An 18,958-nucleotide genomic window follows, 5' to 3' on the forward strand; every position below is an offset into this window, starting at 1 on the left:
ACATTTTTAACTGCCCTTTTTATGTGCTGCTCTTTGTCAACTAAATGTACATAAGACACTGCACCAACTAGGATATTGCAGGTGTTGGAAAGTAAATACAGTAGGCCACAGTTGCCTGGGCTGGGCCAGTGCTAAACTTAGCTGCCATGGACTTGACTGCCATGGAACCACTGAGTTCTATTAAAGGTCCGTGCATGGTATGTACAGTAGCTATGTGACTTGGAGACAAGCAAGTAACATAGAGAAGGGATATGTGCCCTGTTCAAATCCACACAGCCTTCCCCTTTCCTCTTATTTCCTTCCTTTATTCATTCAAGCCTTTCCTCCCACTTTCCTTCCTTGGGTGGAGTAATTACCTAGCTGAAATGAAGTAATCACTGATCTAAATACCTCCCAACCCCCTCCCACAGTTTCACACACACCCATTTTCACCCACTTTGTACCACACACTTTCATCACTACTGTATCATCTGAAAACACTAAGTAGTCTTTGCACTTTGATTAGAGAACACTGTTAATCATTCAGCCCAGGCAGCACAGTAGACATTTAAAAGCCCCAGTACAGGCAGCACACAGCAGTGTATTCCCCATCCCAGGACCCCACTGTTACAGTGAGACAACATGGCTGAGAAGGACCCAGAGGGGATTATAGCTACAGACCCCAGAAATAATTATGATAGAAAATGCCTTATTATCCGGAAGCTTCTGAAGTTCAACCCTAAAGAAGTGTTTACATGGTGAGTCTGTGGGGAGAGAAAACTCAACTGGAGAGAGAGCGAGAGATGTTATATCAGTGATTATCTGCATTCCATCTGGCAACCTATCCTTTATATAGTGCACTACTTTTAACCAGCTCCCTATGGGCTCTGATCGAAAGTAGAGCACTATATAGGGAATATGGTGCCATGTCGGACAGATAGTGACATAGTGGAGATCTATCAATGTCTAAGAATGGAGGGTGTCCACTGTCCAGTAGTTGTGAATGTCCCTGGCGGCTACCATACAGATGCCTGGACTGAGTTGTGATAAAACCCTTATGAAGACTATAGGGCCGAAACATGTTGGTGTTACCAAGAAAGACACAGCTTTATCAACGTCTACTGTCTTCCAGAGTTGCTGAATTTCTGCTTCACTTATGCTTTGTCCTAACAGGCAGCTGGTGAAGACAGTAGCCATGGGTCAGGGTTTGGCTGTTCTCATGTGTGGCACAGCAGTAACATCCCAGTACCTGGCTTCAGACTACCACGTGGACGCGCCCATGCTCCAGAGCTTTATGAGCTACGCACTGCTCTGCATCACCTACACCACCGCTCTGCTGTTCAGAACAGGTACACACACACACACACACACACACACACACACACACACACACACACACACACACACACACACACACACACACACACACACACACACACACACACACACACACACACACACACTCACGCACACCAACGTGCTGTTCTGAAGAACAGGTAGTCTCTCTCTCACACACACCACCCCAGGGCGCTCCTCATCAGAATATTGCAGTTGTGAACTCTATAAAATGTTATAATTGTGTAGCAGTGCAATAACCTCCAGGCTACCCTCTCCTAACGTACTGTAGGGGATGGAAATATGTTTCAGATTTTAAAGAAGAGGTGGTGGAAGTATCTCCTAGTAGGCTTGGTGGACGTCGAGGCTAACTACACAGTGGTTAAAGCTTACCAGTACACTACACTCACCAGTATACAGGTCAGAACTACGAGAGGGTGTGTGTATGTCTGTATGTTTTTGTGTGTGTGCGAGTTTGCGTGCCTGCGGGCATGCAAGTGTTTATGTGTGCATGTGTGTGTGTGCTGAGTTATGTCAATGTATGTGACTATTCTGGTGTGTCTCTCTGTCTTCCAGCTGCTGGACTGTTTTGTGATCCCTGTGTTGATGATACTCTCATGCTGGTTCCTGAAGACGTGCTACAGACCCGTCCACTACATATCTGTGTGTGTCTGTCTGCTGGGGGTGGGGGCCATGGTGGGAGCTGACCTACTGGCTGGACGAGACTTGGGATCCAGTAAGAACCGACTCCATTCATTCGTTAATTCATTCATTATTTCATTCAATCTCTCAGTTCATATCATAATAAATAGTAACATATTAACCTCACCTCTTTCCACATCCTCTTCTCCTATCTCGCTCCTCTCCTCGCTCTCTCCTAGCCTCAGACGTTCTGCTAGGTGATGGCTTGGTCCTGCTCAGTGCCAGTCTATATGCTGTGTCTAACTTGTGTCAGGAGTACACCGTCAAACACCTCAGCAGTGTAGAGTTCCTAGGCATGGTCGGCCTGTTCGGCACACTCATCAGTGGCATACAGCTGTAAGTGTGTGTATTTACGTGTGTGTGCGCATGCGTGTGGATGTGTGTTGAGGGTACATGTTCGGGGAGAAGGTAGTAGAATGGGAATGTGGTTGATTTGAGTGGTCTGCTGTGTTCCTACAGGGGTGTTCTGGAGCATAACAACGTGGCAAACATCCAATGGGACTGGAGAATCGGTTAGTACCACATAAAACAAAATATACAAGTAACTGGCAAAATAAAATAAACTCTTGCGTAAATGAGGGATTCATAGTATATTGAAAGCAGTTACTTCCACACAGGTGTGGTTCCTGAGTTAATTAAGCAATTAACATCCCATCATGCTTAGGGTCATGTAAAAAATGCCCAGTTGCACATTATTTTGGCTACCATGACTGGAAGAAGAGAACTCAGTGACTTTAAAAGAGGGTTCTCAAAGGTGCATAGGGGGTGTAAAGGGTGTGTGTGTGTGTGTGTGTGTGTGTGTGTGTGTGTGTGTGTGTGTGTGTGTGTGTGTGTGTGTGTGTGTGTGTGTGTGTGTGTGTGTGTGTGTGTGTGTGTGTGTGTGTGTGTGTGTGTGTGTGTGTCAGTCACCAGATCTCAACACAATTGAACACTTATGGGAGATTCTGGAGCTGCACCTAAGACAGCGTTTTCCACCACCATCAACAAAACACCAAATGATGGAATTTCTTGTTGAAGAATGGTGTCGCATCCCTCCAGTATAGTACCAGACACTTGTAGAATCTATGCCAAGGTGCACTGAAGCTGTTGTGGCGGCTCGTGGTGACCCAACGCCCTATTAAGACACTTTATGTTGGTGCTTCCTTTATTTTGGCAGTTACCTGTATATTTGTTGACATTAAAAAAATAAAAATAAAAGATTAAAGAGACAGGACAGTGTAGAAGAAGGAAAGTATGGAGAGGGTTTGTTACAAAGTAGTTGTGGGTCCGCAGATTCGGTAGTGTAAACGACTAGACCACCCCAGGGCACCGGTTATTACCTCTCTCTTAGGGTTACAGACGTGGTCGTGGTTACAGATGTTTTGGTGGCAAGGTTACAGAGAGTACAGAATGTATGCTGTGTTAGCTTGCAGAAGTATAGTTTCAACATACAGCACTATGCTGCTCTTTATCTTGGGTTTTATGGGAGCTGCAACAGTTGATCTTCCTTGTTAATAATACTTTCTGCCCTGTATAATGACTGTATGTGTTTTCTGTTCAGGCCTATTGTTCTCTGACTACACCCAGTACAGCTGTATGAATGAGTAGAGAGAGTAGAGTAGTAGTACTCTGTTGATTCCAACTTGGGAAATTGTTTAATCACCACAAGCATAATCAATGATTACAAAACACAAGACAAGGATCAATAATATTCAGATAAGAACACATAATAAAATATTAAAAAGACAGATGCACCTTTGGAGTGATCAGAGAGCCACGTAAAACATATTAGAAATGCTGTTGTCGGTCATACTCTGCGAAAACAAGGATCAGCAATGTATAGTATAGTATGTTCATTTTATAATGTATACTTCTTCTCTCCCCAGGCCTGCTGTTTGCTGGCTATGCCCTGTGTATGTACATCCTGTACAGCTGTATGCCCATAGTGGTCAAGAAGACCAGTGCTACAGCAGTCAACCTCTCCCTCCTCACTACAGACCTCCTCAGCCTCTTCTGTGGTCTGTTTCTCTTTCAATACACGGTTAGTACACACACACACACAGCAGAAACACTGAGGATAGTGGGTACAGTAGGTTGAGTCATTTGACAGTTCAGTTAGTGATTGTGTTTCTGAACAGATAAAGAGATGAGTTAATCAATGATTTGATGACTCCATAGATGGATGATAGATTGATTAATTGCTGCTCAACTATGTCTGTACTCGCGGTAATCTCTGTCAAACTTGTCGAATCTAATCTCTGTGAGATCAAGGAGACAGTAGTAAAAAGATCACCCAGAAACAGAGGTAGAGCTGTCCTGATCACAGGACACAGCTGACCTTATCTTAAAACATCTTAGTCCAGCAGAGAAATCCCCTGGTCACCGTGTCCCTGTTCAGTGTATTGATGACTGTTGTTAACGTGTAATCTACTATGGCCTCATATAGCTCATCTGGTGTGTGTGTGTGTGTTTGTAGTTCTCAGGTCTGTACATTGTGTCTCTGGTGATCATCCTGGTGGGCTTTGTCTCCTTCAACGCTGTGGCAACGACCCCTAACCCTGCAGACCCCATCACCCCCTCTGTGGGCTGGAAGGAGGGTGGCTATGACAACCCTGATGACATCATCAATGAAGAAGTGGTGGTGGGAGTCTTGGAGGAGCAGGAAGAGGAAGAGGGTGAATGCCCAGGGGTATCGTGGAATCAGAGAACACAGTATGAGGAAGTACCGGCGATGTGATCTGATCTACCAGACGAGCACTTCCCAAGAGTCTATAGCTGTTCATCTCCTTGTCTCCTTTCTTTCATTCTTACCATTCTAACAGATCTACAAATTCACCAGTGTACAGTTGAAGTTGGAAGTTTACATACACTTAGGTTGAAGTCATTAAAACTTGTTTTTCAACCACTCTACAAATTTCTTGTTAACAAACTATAGTTTTGGCAAGTCGGTTAGGACATCTACTTTATGCATGACACAAGTAACTTTTCCAACAATTGTTTACAGACAGATTATTTCACTTATAATTCACTGTATCACAATTCCAGTGGGTCAGAAGTTTACATACACTGAGTTGACTGTGCCTTTAAACAGGTTGGAAAATTCCAGAAAATTATGTTATGGCTTTAGAAGCTTCTGATAGGCTAATTGACATAATTTGAGTCAATTGGAGGTGTATCTGTGGATGTATTTCAAGGCCTACCTTCCAGCTCAGTGCCTCTTTGCTTGACATCATGGGAAAATCAAAAGAAATCAGCCAAGACCTCAGAAAGAAATGGTAGACCTCCACAAGTCTGGTTCATCCTTGGGAGCAATTTCCAAACGCCTGAAGGTACCACGTTCATCTGTACAAACAATAGCACGCAAGTATAAACACCATGGGACCACGCAGCCATCAAACCGCTCAGGAAGGAGACGCGGTCTGTCTCCTAGAGATGAACGTACTTTGGTGCGAAAAGTGCAAATCAATCCCAGAACAACAGCAAAGGACCTTGTGAAGATGCTGGAGGAAACAGGTACAAAAGTATCTATATCCACAGTAAAACGAGTCCGATATCGACATAACCTGAAAGGCCGCTCAGCAAGGAAGAAGCCACTGCTCCAAAACCGCCATAAAAAAAGCCAGACTATCGTTTGCAACTGCACATGGGGACAAATAGCACTTTTTGGAGAAATGTCCTCTGGTCTGATGAAACAAAAATAGAACTGTTTGGCCATAATGACCATCGTTATGTTTGGAGGAAAAAGGGGGAGGCTTGCAAGTTGAAGAACACCATCCCAACCGTGAAGCACGGGGGTGGCAGCATCATGTTGTGGGGGTGCTTTGCTGCAGGAGGGACTGGTGCACTTCACAAAATAGATGGCATCATGAGGATGGAAAATTATGTGGATATATTGATGCAACATCTCAAGACATCAGTCAGGAAGTTAAAGCTTGGTCGCAAATGGGTCTTCCAAATGGACAATGACCTCAAGCATACTTCCAAAGTTGTGGCAAAATGGCTTAAGGAGAACAAAGTCAAGGTATTGGAGTGGCCATCACAAAGCCCTGACCTCAATCATATAGAAAATTTGTGGGCAGAACTGAAAAAGCATGTGCGAGCAAGGAGGCCAACAAACCTGACTCAGTTACACCAGCTCTGTCAGGAGGAATGGGCCAAAATTCACCCAACTTATTGTGGGAAGCTTGTGGAAAGCTAACCGAAATGCAACAGAATACTAATTGAGTGTATGTAAACTTCTGACCCACTGGGAACGTGATGAAAGAAATAAAAGCTGAAATAAATAATTCTCTCTAGTATTATTCTGACATTTCACTTTCTTAAAATAAAGTGCTGATCCTAACTGACCTAAGACAGGGAATTTTTACTAGGATTAAATGTCAGGAATTGTGAAAAACTGAGTTTAAATGTATTTGGCTAAGGTGTATGTAAACTTCCGACTTCAACTGTATGTACAGTATAGGTGTTTGGTATTAGTTGTAATATTTCTCCACTAGTTGGCAGGAGGAATAATAAATAAATGTTTTATTCCACATTCATTGTGGGGTGTGTCAATTTAATGAGTGAGTCTTCATTGATCTCAAACATAAACCCAATTAAGCAAGATATTTTCACATGAAGATATACATTTTCTATGTTAACTGCAGGCCTCAATGCGTGAAACATCACCTGATTAAATAATAATACATTGAGACAAAAAAACAAAAAACATAGATAGTTGAAATACTTCATACTTGAAATCTTGGAATGAGGTCGCACGTTGAGTATTTTTCACTTCATGTCCTCGCGTGGCTTCGCTCTTCCCGTAGGATAGCGAGCTGTCCGTGGTGCTGAAACCTTTACTAGCACGCGCACAACATTGTTTACAAACATCGGATCAGATCAGCTGATCAAATCTATGGACAAAAAACGTTGTTTTTCCCGAGGTAGTGCTCGTCAAATACTTTATTATAAACAGTTAGCGAACTAATAGTCTGCTTTGTGATTCACTCAATATATGATGCTAAACAAGGCACAGAAGCAATACTACTGATCTGCTTTGGGATAAATAATAACTGACATGTAGACACAACCTCCGTGTGTTCACAGACAGTTGAGATATAATAAGGTAGACTGCATGCAAATGTTATTCTTACCCATCTCCCTCTGTCAATCAATCTTCCATCTCTCTCCCTGAATCCTAAACTGTCTAACCAGCTCCACAGGAATGATCTATAGATAGACTACTAGGCTATAGAGCTTGCACAGGCCCCATATGGAAAATAATCATGAAAATCTAATAAGAATCTTGAATGGCAGAAGAACATTATTTTTCCAAAAATCTAGGTAATCTGATAAGGATCTAGTAAGATGTTGTATGTTTTTCCTTATATGGCAGTGTTGTATTTGTATATGTGTTACTTATATGACATACACAATTGAATACATGATTGTGGTGCATTTCCTACAAAGAAATGGTAAGACATATTTGAGACAAAATATATGAATTATGTTCTGAGAATGTAACCTCTAATAAATAAATGTTTTTCTTATAGGTTTCACATTGTGTTTTAAAAACAATGACAATTACTATAAGAAAAATACAGTATTTGTAAATAAAAGTTCAGATATGAGATTCCAAGGTTAAGGCTGGGTAGAACCTCCTACTGGACAGTTGATTCATCTACAGCTATGCCTTTGGTCTCCCATCCAGAGTTTTAATCAAATCCAGCCCTGACTACTACCAATGTGCCATTGTGAGAATGATCGTTGAAAGATCCCCACTTAATAACTACATAGACTCACTGCTGCTATCAAAGCCATTCCTCCTCCTCCCCTCCTCTTCCTTCTCTCCTCCTCCACCTCATCATCCTCTACCTGTCCTCCTCATCTCATTCAGTTGATGCCCCTAGTTTGCATAATATACAACCATAGAACATAAAACTGATAATAACGTTTTTGTGATTCTGTCCCGGGCTCTGGAGCGATCATGGACCCACGGTCTGAGGGATCCGACTCCCAGTCCGAGGGAACCGACTACGTTCCCTACGGTATTCCCTATATTCTGGATCACAGGTCTGAGCTGTGTGTGTCGGAGGCTCACAGCCAGCAGTTACTGGGCATGCTCAGATTGTTCAGAGAGAGAGGCCTGCTGTTTGACTTCACTGTAACAGTCCAGGAACAGACCTTCCCCTGTGTCCTGGCAGCCTGCAGCAACATCTTCAGGTTGGTATGTGTGTGTGTGTGTTTGTGTGTGCGTGCATGTGTGCATGCGTGTGTTTGCTCTAACGGTTCTCTGTCTGAGTGTGGGGATGGGATGGTACCCTGGGTAACCAGCCGTACGCTGCTACCTGGACTTATTTCACTCTGGAGAGATGGTCATCGCCCAACGAAAACGTAGACATGCTGTTCCAGCTCGTCTCTTTCCTACAGGTACACTACAACAGGGGTAACCCATCAGGGGTAACCCAAATTACACCCTACCCTATGCCCTACTTTTGACCAAAGCCCTATGGGCCATGGTCAAAAGTATTGCACTATAAAGGGAATATGGTGCCATTTGGAATAAACCCTAGATCTGGGTCAGATACATACTGTATGTCAAATCCATTCAGAAACTTCAGAGGTGATGTTGATATATTGACCTGTGTTCTGTTTCCCAGGTGTCTGTGCTCCTGATTGAAACCCTGGAGCTCTCCAACTGCCTGATGCTATTGGCCCTCACCGAGGGATACGGTTCTGCCGCTCTCCTCCAGCGGGCCAATGAGTTTGTAGTTCAGAACTTTCACGACCACTCAATGACTCCAGACTTCCTGGATATGCCGGTGAGGAGCCACTATGATAGGTTCCCATTGTAATTTATTGAGACTCATTGAAATAAAAGGGCCCTAGCACTAGCACACCTGAATCAACATATTAACTCATCATCAAGTTGAATCAGGTGTGTTAGTGCTAGAGCAAATACACCCGTCTGGGTCCCCAGAACCAGCATTGGGAAACACTGAAGTAGATAGTTACTCCTTTTAGCTTTGAGAAAGTCACTACATGTGAGCCATGTAAAATTGTGCATGGGTCCACTCCCCCTGAAGGATTTAAAAGCATTGGATTGCTTTTAAATACTAATGATGGGAAACACTGATCTACTTCCTGTCCTCCCAGGTGGGTGTGCTGGAGGTATGTATGTGGTCGGACAGTCTGAGAGTGCCCAGTGAGGTCATCACCTGGACCTCCGTCAGCCCTTTGCCCACAGCTATATACTACCCAGGTAAGGAACACACGCATACATACACAAATACACACAGACACACGCACACAAATACAGAAGACACACGCACACAAATACAGAAGTATACCGGGTTCAACGCAGGTGACGTGGGCGTTGGAGGAGACTACTCGCCCGATGAGATCACTGATGAAGTCCAGGTGTACCACAGTGGGTGGGGAAGTGACACCAATGCCACTCCCCCTGACAGAGTTTCACTGTCAGGTCATAAGCTTCAGCAGATACAGAGACCCCTGGGGAGGGACACGTAACACACACACACATACACGAGTGCATACGCGCGCACACACACACATATACACACACACACTGGGACTAAAAGTTGCACTCCGCATCAATTAAAGAAATTATGTTTAGTCATATCTCAAGTATTTATTCATTTTATCACATTTTATGTTATATATTTATTTAAAACATTTTCTATTCTCAAGAATGCTATTTGGGTTCAAAGTAACAGTAGAGGTTTCTAAGTCTTCTGACCCACAGACTTGCCTTGGTTGTTTCTGGACATGTCTGATCACCTGACCAAGGCAGTTGACATGTCATCTATTGCGGGCAGGATCTATTAAAGCATTTTTCTGTGTGCAGGTTTTCTGTCTTTATTTTCAGTGTAAGTGGATTGGGCCTGCCTTCACTATTTTAAAAGTGAGAGTGAGGCTACTGTCCCAGGTAACAAGTGTTACAACACCCTCTACTGGTAGACTATGGAATGTTTTTGTGCCAGAGTAGGCTTGACTAGCCAAACACCATGTTGTAATTTTGAAATATTTGTAAATACTTGCGCAGAAGGCTAACCATTTGACATAAACATAATGAAATTATGATTTTACATGGCTCACAGTGACTTTCTAAAAGTTTAAAACATGCAACTTCAAATCAGTTAAAATTGAATGAGGGCACCTGTGCTTCATGATCAGTTGCCGACTTTTCGCGGGAGATATGATAATATATCCTACTGTTCAGTGTCTTACTAGATGACGGACGGACTCAACCATCTGACTGGACAGGGGTGTTCCACAAAGGATACGCTATATGTAGTAAGTTTTGTTTTTAGTTGCGTCATGCAAATGTGTTATAGTATTATAATATTGTGCTACAATTTACAACGCATATTTCTTGTACTCCAATAGTTATTTTAGACAGTATTCGTTCAACCATCTAGGAAACGGGAGTTACCCTCCTCTTTTGAGTTAAAGCGGTCCTGTCCTGCTCCGGGGACTGATGTCACTAATAGAATGTGATCGTTTCGCGGATCTCCCACCGTCACGAGTCAGTGTACTTTTCGTTGCTTTTTATATCATAGGACAGCTTGCGCGGCAGCGACAAAGACAATTGTTCGTAGAGAGACTACCAAAGAACAGTACATTTTCGCTCTTAGTCTGCATTCTCAGACCGCTGGTTTATCATTAAACATTTTGTGAATCAAACAAAATCGTTGCTGACAATGCTAGAATGTCTAGTAGCTAAATGTTGTCTGTTGTAACTAGAACATCGAGATTTGTTATCCTAAAATACCTAATTTCGTCGATTGAAGATCAGGACAAGGCTACAGCCGAGCAAGGAGAACAAGACCTCACCCTCAGCATTTTGTTTGCAGAGACATACAACAATGTTAACCCAGGTATGTATGGTTTATTAGCCTACATTGTTGGTAAATGTTTTCCGAAGTGGTAAGAACAAACAAGTTTCCGTGTAGGTTGCAAGCTTGTTGTGGCGTGTCCAGGGCGCGCGACTTGGATACGACAACGTTCTTTCTGCGTAGCCTAATGAATCAAACACCTTTAAATTATGGTAGTGAAAAAACATCGACGACGATGGATGCTCTTTTATTTGCATTTCGTGTGAAACGTGACCACTAGTTTATTGGGTGTCCAGAAAACGTTGACACAACTTATTTTTTTCCTGCGCAGCATCGAGTGTGTGTAGCCTAGGCTAGACTACAGAAGCCATGTCAGGAGGAATTCTATTGTGTCGCTGAAATATTTGGCACTCCGCTCATTGATTTACAATCGCAACTTTATGTTAATGAAAAATGTGATCCTTGAGTAGACTAGGATGCCATCTGATTAAGCTCTCTAATTTAGAGAAACTATTTGGTGAAGTGAAGGTTACATTTTACTAGCCTACTTCAACAGTCTAACCCACTGTCATGTTTCTCTGGTGACCGCCCAGCAATCATGTTACGATGAAATTACATCATCGTCGCCATCTTTAGATACAATTACTTTTAAGGACAGTAGAGGATTATTTGATTGATTTTGGGAACAGTGTTTGTCTCGTTATGCGTTGATCATTTCCTATGCAGACGACCCCGGTGTAGAGACAGACATGAAGTTGATTTTTTTTCCTGACTGTCAAATCTCGGATGGGATGATAATGACAATACTGCTAGCCAGCCTATACACGAACAGTTGTCTTGTTGAAATGACGACTAGTCTACCGTTGGCGCGCCGAGAAACAACCGAGACCGGCTTCGTTGTCAGTGTTTCTGTTCTAGGTGCACCTACAGTCTTTCAGCCCTCGTTTCCTCCCCTCCCCCATTAGCCCCCGCTTTACACACTCCGATACAATGTTGTTATTAAGTTATACATGATGTCCAATCGAGTTGCGACATTGTTGCAATAGCCTATGTATATCAACACAGGTCTGTCTGTCTATGCAATATTCGCGAGACTTTCTTGGGCTAGGCTACATTTTCATGCGTTGTAGGCTGTTTGGCTACACGTTTTTGAAGGGCTGTCCATTTTGTCATTCCAGTGTCAGGCCTTTTGAAAGTTTGTCAAAATAATCTTAGCCTAAAGTTGTGGGTTCTTTCAAAGCACAACTCTAGATGTCTTATATACTCATATTGTTATTATTATTATTATTCCACTCGCTCTAGCGCTTAAACTGCTAAGGGGCAGGAGGTAGCCTGGTGGCATTGGACTAGTAACCGAAAGGTTGCGAGATCGAATCCCCAAGCTGACAATGTTTTAAACTGTCGTTCTGCCCCTGAACAAAGGCAGTTAACCCTTGGCCGTCTTTGAAAATAAGATTTTGTTCTTAACTGACTTGCCTAGTAAAATAAAATATATATTATTAAGTCAGCACGCCGGAAATCCATAACTACTAGAATGGTCTTGAATCAGTTGTTATTTCAATTGTGTAAATATTCCATAATAAACAATACATTTCTAAATGAATGCATGTATTTTGTTAAAATGTGTCATAAGAAACCTCAGGACACCAAATGTAAATTGTAATTAGACAGAATGTATTGATTGATCCAAAAGTGTAAATACTAAAATAAGATTATAGTGTATTTTCTGACTAAGACAACAGTTGACCTAAACTATATTGAAACTAATTTCAAACATATTATAATAAATATTAAATTGCCAATAGTCTAATGGGTGACAATGTTATCAATTGATTATGAAGAGGCTGATGACCAGCGCATTATGCGTTGACAAATGCACCAATGCATTGGAAAAGAAGGGACCGGGGCTTACGAAATAGCACTTCCATTTCAGTCTACAGAGGTCCATGCAGGCCAGTCGTTTTGATTGCTATACCCTGTCGGAAAGAGCAGATTTCAAGGTTTTTAATTAACCTATTTTTGCCAAACAACTCTACAAATTGGCAGATTGTCTGTTTTCAAAGTATGACTTTTTCCTAGAATAACTGAGGCTCCATACCGGTGCGTTCCTCATGTGAGTACTGGCGACAATCAGCAATAAATATCCTTTCTTGTTTCCATTACATTTAAACTGTAAAATGTTTTGACTGTGGTAGGGCAAGGGAATATAAGTCTGCTAAATGAACAAGTTGATTTCATAGCCTCTGCTATAAAGCACAGATAAATACAACTTAAAACATGCTATTCTGTTCTTTTGAAATAAATGTTTTTTATGACCTTCCTAAACATATTACTTTTTTAATTTCATATTGATACTTTTTCACCTATAACCATTTAAGATTTGCATAATTTAACATGGGTTTGAATGAGAACCATAGGACTACAGAGGTAGCTATTCAAAATGGTCCTGCTCCTAAAGACCAACTTTAAAATGTTCAGGCTATCCTAATTTTAAAATCTTTATCAACTATAGCTACATAAATGTCTATAAATTGTGGTCCCGTGTGGCTCAGTTGGTAGAGCATGGCGCTTGCAACGCTAGGGTTGTGGGTTCACTTCCCACGGGGGGACCAGGGTTCAATACCCACGGGGGGACCAGGATGAATATGTATGAACTTTCCAATTTGTAAGTCGCTCTGGATAAGAGCGTCTGCTAAATGACTTAAATGTAAAATGTAAATGTATAAATTAGCATAAAATAACTCACCAACAGCAACTCTTGAACCGTTCAAGCTAGACACGCCAAACCAACCTTATAATGTTCAAGCTATCCTCATTTAAAAAATCTTGATTAGCTATAAACATTTGCATAAATTAGCGTAAACTATCCCACAAACGGTCATTCTTTAACCGATCAAGCCGCCAAACCAACTTTCACATGTTCAGGCTATCATATCTTATCCTTTCAATCAATCTTTCCATCTACCTACATTTTTAACTATAACCATTCACTACCATTACTATAACTTATTTCACAACCACAAATACTTTTAAACAAGCTAACAAGCACACCACATTTTCTTCAGGTAATGTACTTTTCTAGTTTTGGTTGAACTTGATCACTTCTAGGATATATAGCTGTTGTTCCAGTATAGGATTCTCTCTTGGCCACACCGGGTCAGTCCCACCATCTATCCAGGTTAATAACGTTTACATTTCAAAAGGCGTGGGCCCTGACATTCTAAATCAGTTGGCAATCGTTGTATCATTACTATGATGCCTGCTTTCATACAGCGGGTTTGTCTGTTATAACTGTCTTGATGTTGTCGACCGAACGAAGTGTAGGCTAGCCTACAACTGGTTGGTTGGTCGGTGTGTGTGACAGCGCCTCCTGCGCTTTGGCTCATGGCAGTTTACTATTGCACTTAGGTGCGTTTGTTTCAGCTCGCTGGGTGCACCGAGTAGACGGAGTTTGCTTTCAAGACCAATGGAATGGTCTCAAATGTGCACACTCTGCCTACCCGGTGCTACGGGTCAGTTGCATGGATTGGAGGTACTCGGCACATGCTATGTGGTTATTAATGGTCTATAATAACAAGGTGTTTGTTTGTTTCCGCAGAGAAAGAGAAAACGCACTGTGGAAGACTTCAACCAGTTTTGCACCTTTGTGTTGGCCTACGCTGGATACATCCCCTATCAAACAGAGGTAGGTTGGTAAAACACAGTTTTCTCCTGTTCAATTAAGACTGAGATGTAGCTTATTAACACCAAATTGATGTCTTATTGTTTCTACATTGAAAAAATATATAAACGCAACATGTAAAGTGTTGGTGCCATGATTCATAGCTGAAATAAAAGATCCTCAAAATGTTGTACACAACATTTGTTTACATCCCTGTTAGTGAGCATTTCTCCTTTGCCAAGATAATCCAATCCACTTGACAGGTGTGGCATATCAAGAAGCTGATTAAACAGCATGATCATTACACTGTTGCACCTTGTGCTGGAGACAATGAAAGGCCACTCTAAAATGAGCAGTTTTGTCATACAACACAATGCCACGCATCTCAAGTTTTGAGGGAGCATGCAATTGGCATGCTGACTGCAGGAATGTCCACCAGAGCTGTTACCAGAGAATTCAATGTTAATTTCTCTACCATAAGCCACCTCCAACGTTGTTTTAGGGAATTTGGCGGTAAGTCCAACCGGCGCCATCACCTCCTGTTTCAGCATGATAATGCACAGCCCCATGTCGTAGGGATCTGTACACAATTACTGGAAGCTGAAAATGTCCCAGTTCTTCCATGGTCAGCATTCTCACCCATTGATCACGTTTTGGATGATCTGGGTCGACGTGTATGACAGTGTGTTCCAGTTCCCACCAATATCCAGCAACTTCGCACAGCCATTGAAGAGGAGTGGGACAACATTCCATGGGCCACAATCAACAGCCTGATCAACTCTATGCGAAGGAGATGTGTTGCGCTGCATGAGGCAAATGGTGGTCACACCAGATACTAGCTGATTTTCTGATCCACACCCCTACCTTTTTTTAAGGTATCTGTGACCAACAGATGCATATCTGTATGCCCAGTCATGTGAAATTCATAGATTAGAGCCTAATGAATTTATTTCAATTGACTGATTTCCTTATATGAACTGTAACTCAGTAAAATGTTTAAATTGTTGCATGTTCCGTTTTTATATTTTTGTTCAGTATATTTCTGTTGAATGATGTCCCCAGTTCTGCTGTTGTATTTCCATGGTGATGTATCCCCCTGTAGGAGTGGTGGTGTAGTGAGAGCAAGCCCAGGGACAGCAACCCCTGCAGCACCAGCCACAGTACCAGTCCATGGGCCTACCAGTCCTCTCCTACCTCAGACTGTGGCTCCTCTGCTCAGAGCCAGAAGGAGGAAGGGAAGGAGGTGAAGAGGAGGTCAGACAGGAAGCCAGTCGGGCCTGGTCAGGGGGAGAAGAAGCCTAGAGGAGGAAGTGCCAAGAAGTCTCCCAATACGAAACATGCTGCCCCTAGATCAACGGTCAGCAGAACGCCAGAGATCCATGAGCAGCACCAGCCCCAGTCTGGATGGACCAACCACAACAGCTGTCCTACTGACAACAAAACACATCCTCTGACAGATCCCAAACGTGACCATGACTGTATACTTCCCCAATCTTCCCTGACTCAACTCTTCCCTGAAGCCACCCCCAGCAGCTCTCTGTCTGACCACAGGAACAAGACCAACAACGGTCAGACAGACACACCAGACCCCAACGGGTCGGCTGGGAAGAAGAGCGACGCTACAACCCCTCAGAAGAAAGGAAGTGAAGAACAGGAAGTGACAGAGCAGCCAGTTGACATGACAATGGCAAGCTGTGAGACGGAGAGGAGCAGTCCTCACAGGCTGGGAGACAGAGAAAAAAAGAGAAGAAAGGAAGAGAAGAGGTCGCGGGAGAGCTGGGAGGGGTCTGGGAGTGAAGGAGGCATAGACAGGGGTCAGAGGTCAGATATCCTGAGGATGGTGATGGACAGGAGGTTGAGAGGTCAGCTAGCTGAAGACCAAGAGACAGGCTACCACACAGAGGAGGGCAGCAGCCCCGACCAGGACCGGGACCATGGAGGGAGCAACTACCAGACAGACCAGGGAGGGAGCGATGGAGAGGACACGTCTGCAGACAACCGCAAGATGGAGGGTGAGTAGAGGAACCCCACCTGAGACTAAAGAAGCATCCCAAATGGCACACTCTCCTCTTGCATACATTTTGACCAGGGCCCATTTCCCCTATATAGTGAACTACTTTTGACCAGGACCCTAGTAGGGCTCTGGTCAAAAGTAATAGGGAACAGGGTGCAGTTTTGGACACAGCTCACTCATTACCTCATCACTATCTTCAACCATCATTGATCGTTTAAAACAGAGACTGTGTTTAATATAACGTCTCTCTTCGATTTCTCTCTTCTCAGATGAGGAAGACTCGTGGGACCTGATAACCTGTTTCTGCCTGAAGCCGTTCGCGGGTCGGCCCATGATAGAGTGTAGTGAGTGTGGCACCTGGGTGCACCTGTCCTGCGCTAAGATCCGCCGCACCCACGTTCCTGAGGTCTTCACCTGCCAGCCCTGCCGAGATACCAAGACCAACATCAGACGCTCCAACCGGGCGCGGATCGCCCCCCGCAAACGCTTCAGCGACTAGAGACTATATAGCACCAGCTGGTTCATTGTCTGCGTCCCAATTGGCAGTAGGTAGCCTAGTGGTTAAGAGCATTGGGCCAGTAACCGAAAGGTCACTGGTTTGAATCCCCAAGGTGGAAAAATCTGCTGTTCTGCCCTTGAGCTATGTAGCAACCCCAAACAACAACTGCTTCCCGGGCGCTGTTGATGTCGATTTAAGGCAGCCTCCCGCACCTCTCTGATTCAGAGGGGTTGGGTTAAATGCTGAAGACACATTTCGGTTGAATGCATTCAGTTGTTCAACTGACTTAGGTATCCTATATAGTGAACTACTTTTGACCAGAGCCCTATGTAGGGTGTAGGGTGCCATTTGGGACGTTGACCACTAGTGAGCATCAAGTTCTAAGTTCTATGCTGGTCCATTTTTTCAATCTGCAAAAACCGCCACCAGGGTTGTGTTCAGTAAGACACAAAAAAAGTAAATTAACTTCTGTTATTGGACAAGTCCAGGTAGTCCTCCCTGTTTCGGTCCTTTTTCTTCCATTTTGTGCCTAATGAACACGACCCAGGACACTGGGTTTATTTACAATAAATATACATTTAAAAAATAAAATAAGAAAACAGTCAAACTATCAACACAAATAAACACTTTACATTCCAGTAAAATGTACAATGTAGCAACCGGTGAATGGCAACATGAGTCTATGAGTCTATGGTTGTGTTCACCTGCTCAGATGTTACATTCATCAACCAATGGTTGCGTGCCACATCAACTGTGCCGTTGGGCACCAGATTGTTATAACATATGTGGCTAGCTGATACTTAATACCTATCCAGGGATTGTAAGATCCTATCACTCTCACCAGAACAGTACAATGTCCATGCATTCACAGACAATCATGTCTACTCAGGAAGGAATGAGAGGCTACAGGAGAGTGAGAAAGAGGGATTGGGGGAATGGAGTGAGGGCAGGGGTGAAAGAGGAATGTGTTTGGTAACGGTCTGCTGTTATTGTTGTGGTGAGAACATAACATCTTCTCACATGCTAATCTCATTTACCCCCACCCCTCCATTCTGCCACCCACCCATATCTTCCTCCCTCCCTTAATTACTCCCTCCTTCCACCCATCTCTTCATTTGTGCATCACTGAACCTAAGGGCTTGCCTTGGCTCATCTACACTAGTATGTTCAATTCACTACTATGTAGGGAATAGGGTGCCATTTGAGACCCATGGACAGGTTTCTGGGGACTACTTTCTCTAAATATGCATTTTCAGTTATTTCCACAGTTGTTGCCATTTGATGTATAAGATTGTCACACTCGGTGTATATCAGATGGTAAACCTTTAGTAAGATGTAAATAGTTTGCTTTTTAGAGTTGTTTATTATATCTTATATCTGACACATGCAGTAATAAAGGTAAAGGACTAACTCAGTCTCATCTCTCATTCTATACTGTTTACATATTATTTAGTATATTGTACACAACATCAGTCACCAGACCAGATATGGTTTTGTCTGGTTTTAATGGAGTAAGGCTCCCGAGTGGCGCAGCAGTCTAAGGCACTGCATCTCAGTGCAAGAGGCATCACTGCAGTCCCTGGTTCGAATCCAGGCTGCATCACATCCAGCTGTGATTGGGAGTCCCATAGGGTGGCACAATTGGTCCAGGGTAGGCCGTTATTGTAAGTAAGAATTTGTTCTTAACTGACTTGCCTAGTTGAATAAAGGTTAAATACATTTAAAAAGCATCACCATTATAAAGCAAGTATTCTTCCAGTGCCTATTTAAACAACCGATCTCCAGCACAACTTCCTGTCAGCTGCCACACTACTGTTGATCATATATACTGAAAAATATAAACGCAACATGTGAAGTGTTGGTCCCATGTTTCATGAGATTCAATAAAATATCCCAGAAACTTTCCATAAGCACAAAAAGCTTATTTCTCTCAAATTTGTTCATATCCC

At 43.0% G+C, this 18,958-nt stretch overlaps 2 protein-coding genes across 2 annotated transcripts; both read left to right on the forward strand.

The window, feature by feature from the left end:
- Positions 1 to 621: 621 nt before the first annotated feature.
- LOC120018581 (solute carrier family 35 member F2-like) lies at positions 622 to 4,834 on the forward strand. The gene is made up of 8 exons (XM_038961794.1): positions 622 to 737; positions 1,153 to 1,328; positions 1,607 to 1,734; positions 1,891 to 2,050; positions 2,196 to 2,352; positions 2,476 to 2,528; positions 3,882 to 4,036; positions 4,472 to 4,834. Exons 1-8 carry the CDS (start codon positions 622 to 624, stop codon positions 4,730 to 4,732), a joined length of 1,206 nt encoding a protein of 401 aa, XP_038817722.1. The 3' UTR covers positions 4,733 to 4,834.
- A 5,643-nt stretch (positions 4,835 to 10,477) lies between these two features.
- LOC120018247 (PHD finger protein 13-like) lies at positions 10,478 to 18,419 on the forward strand. Its single transcript, XM_038961344.1, has 4 exons — positions 10,478 to 10,877; positions 14,434 to 14,520; positions 15,599 to 16,508; positions 16,780 to 18,419. The coding sequence occupies exons 1-4, from the start codon at positions 10,866 to 10,868 to the stop codon at positions 17,007 to 17,009; spliced, it is 1,239 nt and encodes a 412-aa protein (XP_038817272.1). The 5' UTR covers positions 10,478 to 10,865; the 3' UTR covers positions 17,010 to 18,419.
- The last annotated feature ends 539 nt before the right edge of the window (positions 18,420 to 18,958 follow it).

The sequence above is a fragment of the Salvelinus namaycush genome, chromosome 23 (genome assembly GCF_016432855.1).
Source record: "Salvelinus namaycush isolate Seneca chromosome 23, SaNama_1.0, whole genome shotgun sequence".
NCBI classification, from domain to species: domain Eukaryota; kingdom Metazoa; phylum Chordata; class Actinopteri; order Salmoniformes; family Salmonidae; genus Salvelinus; species Salvelinus namaycush.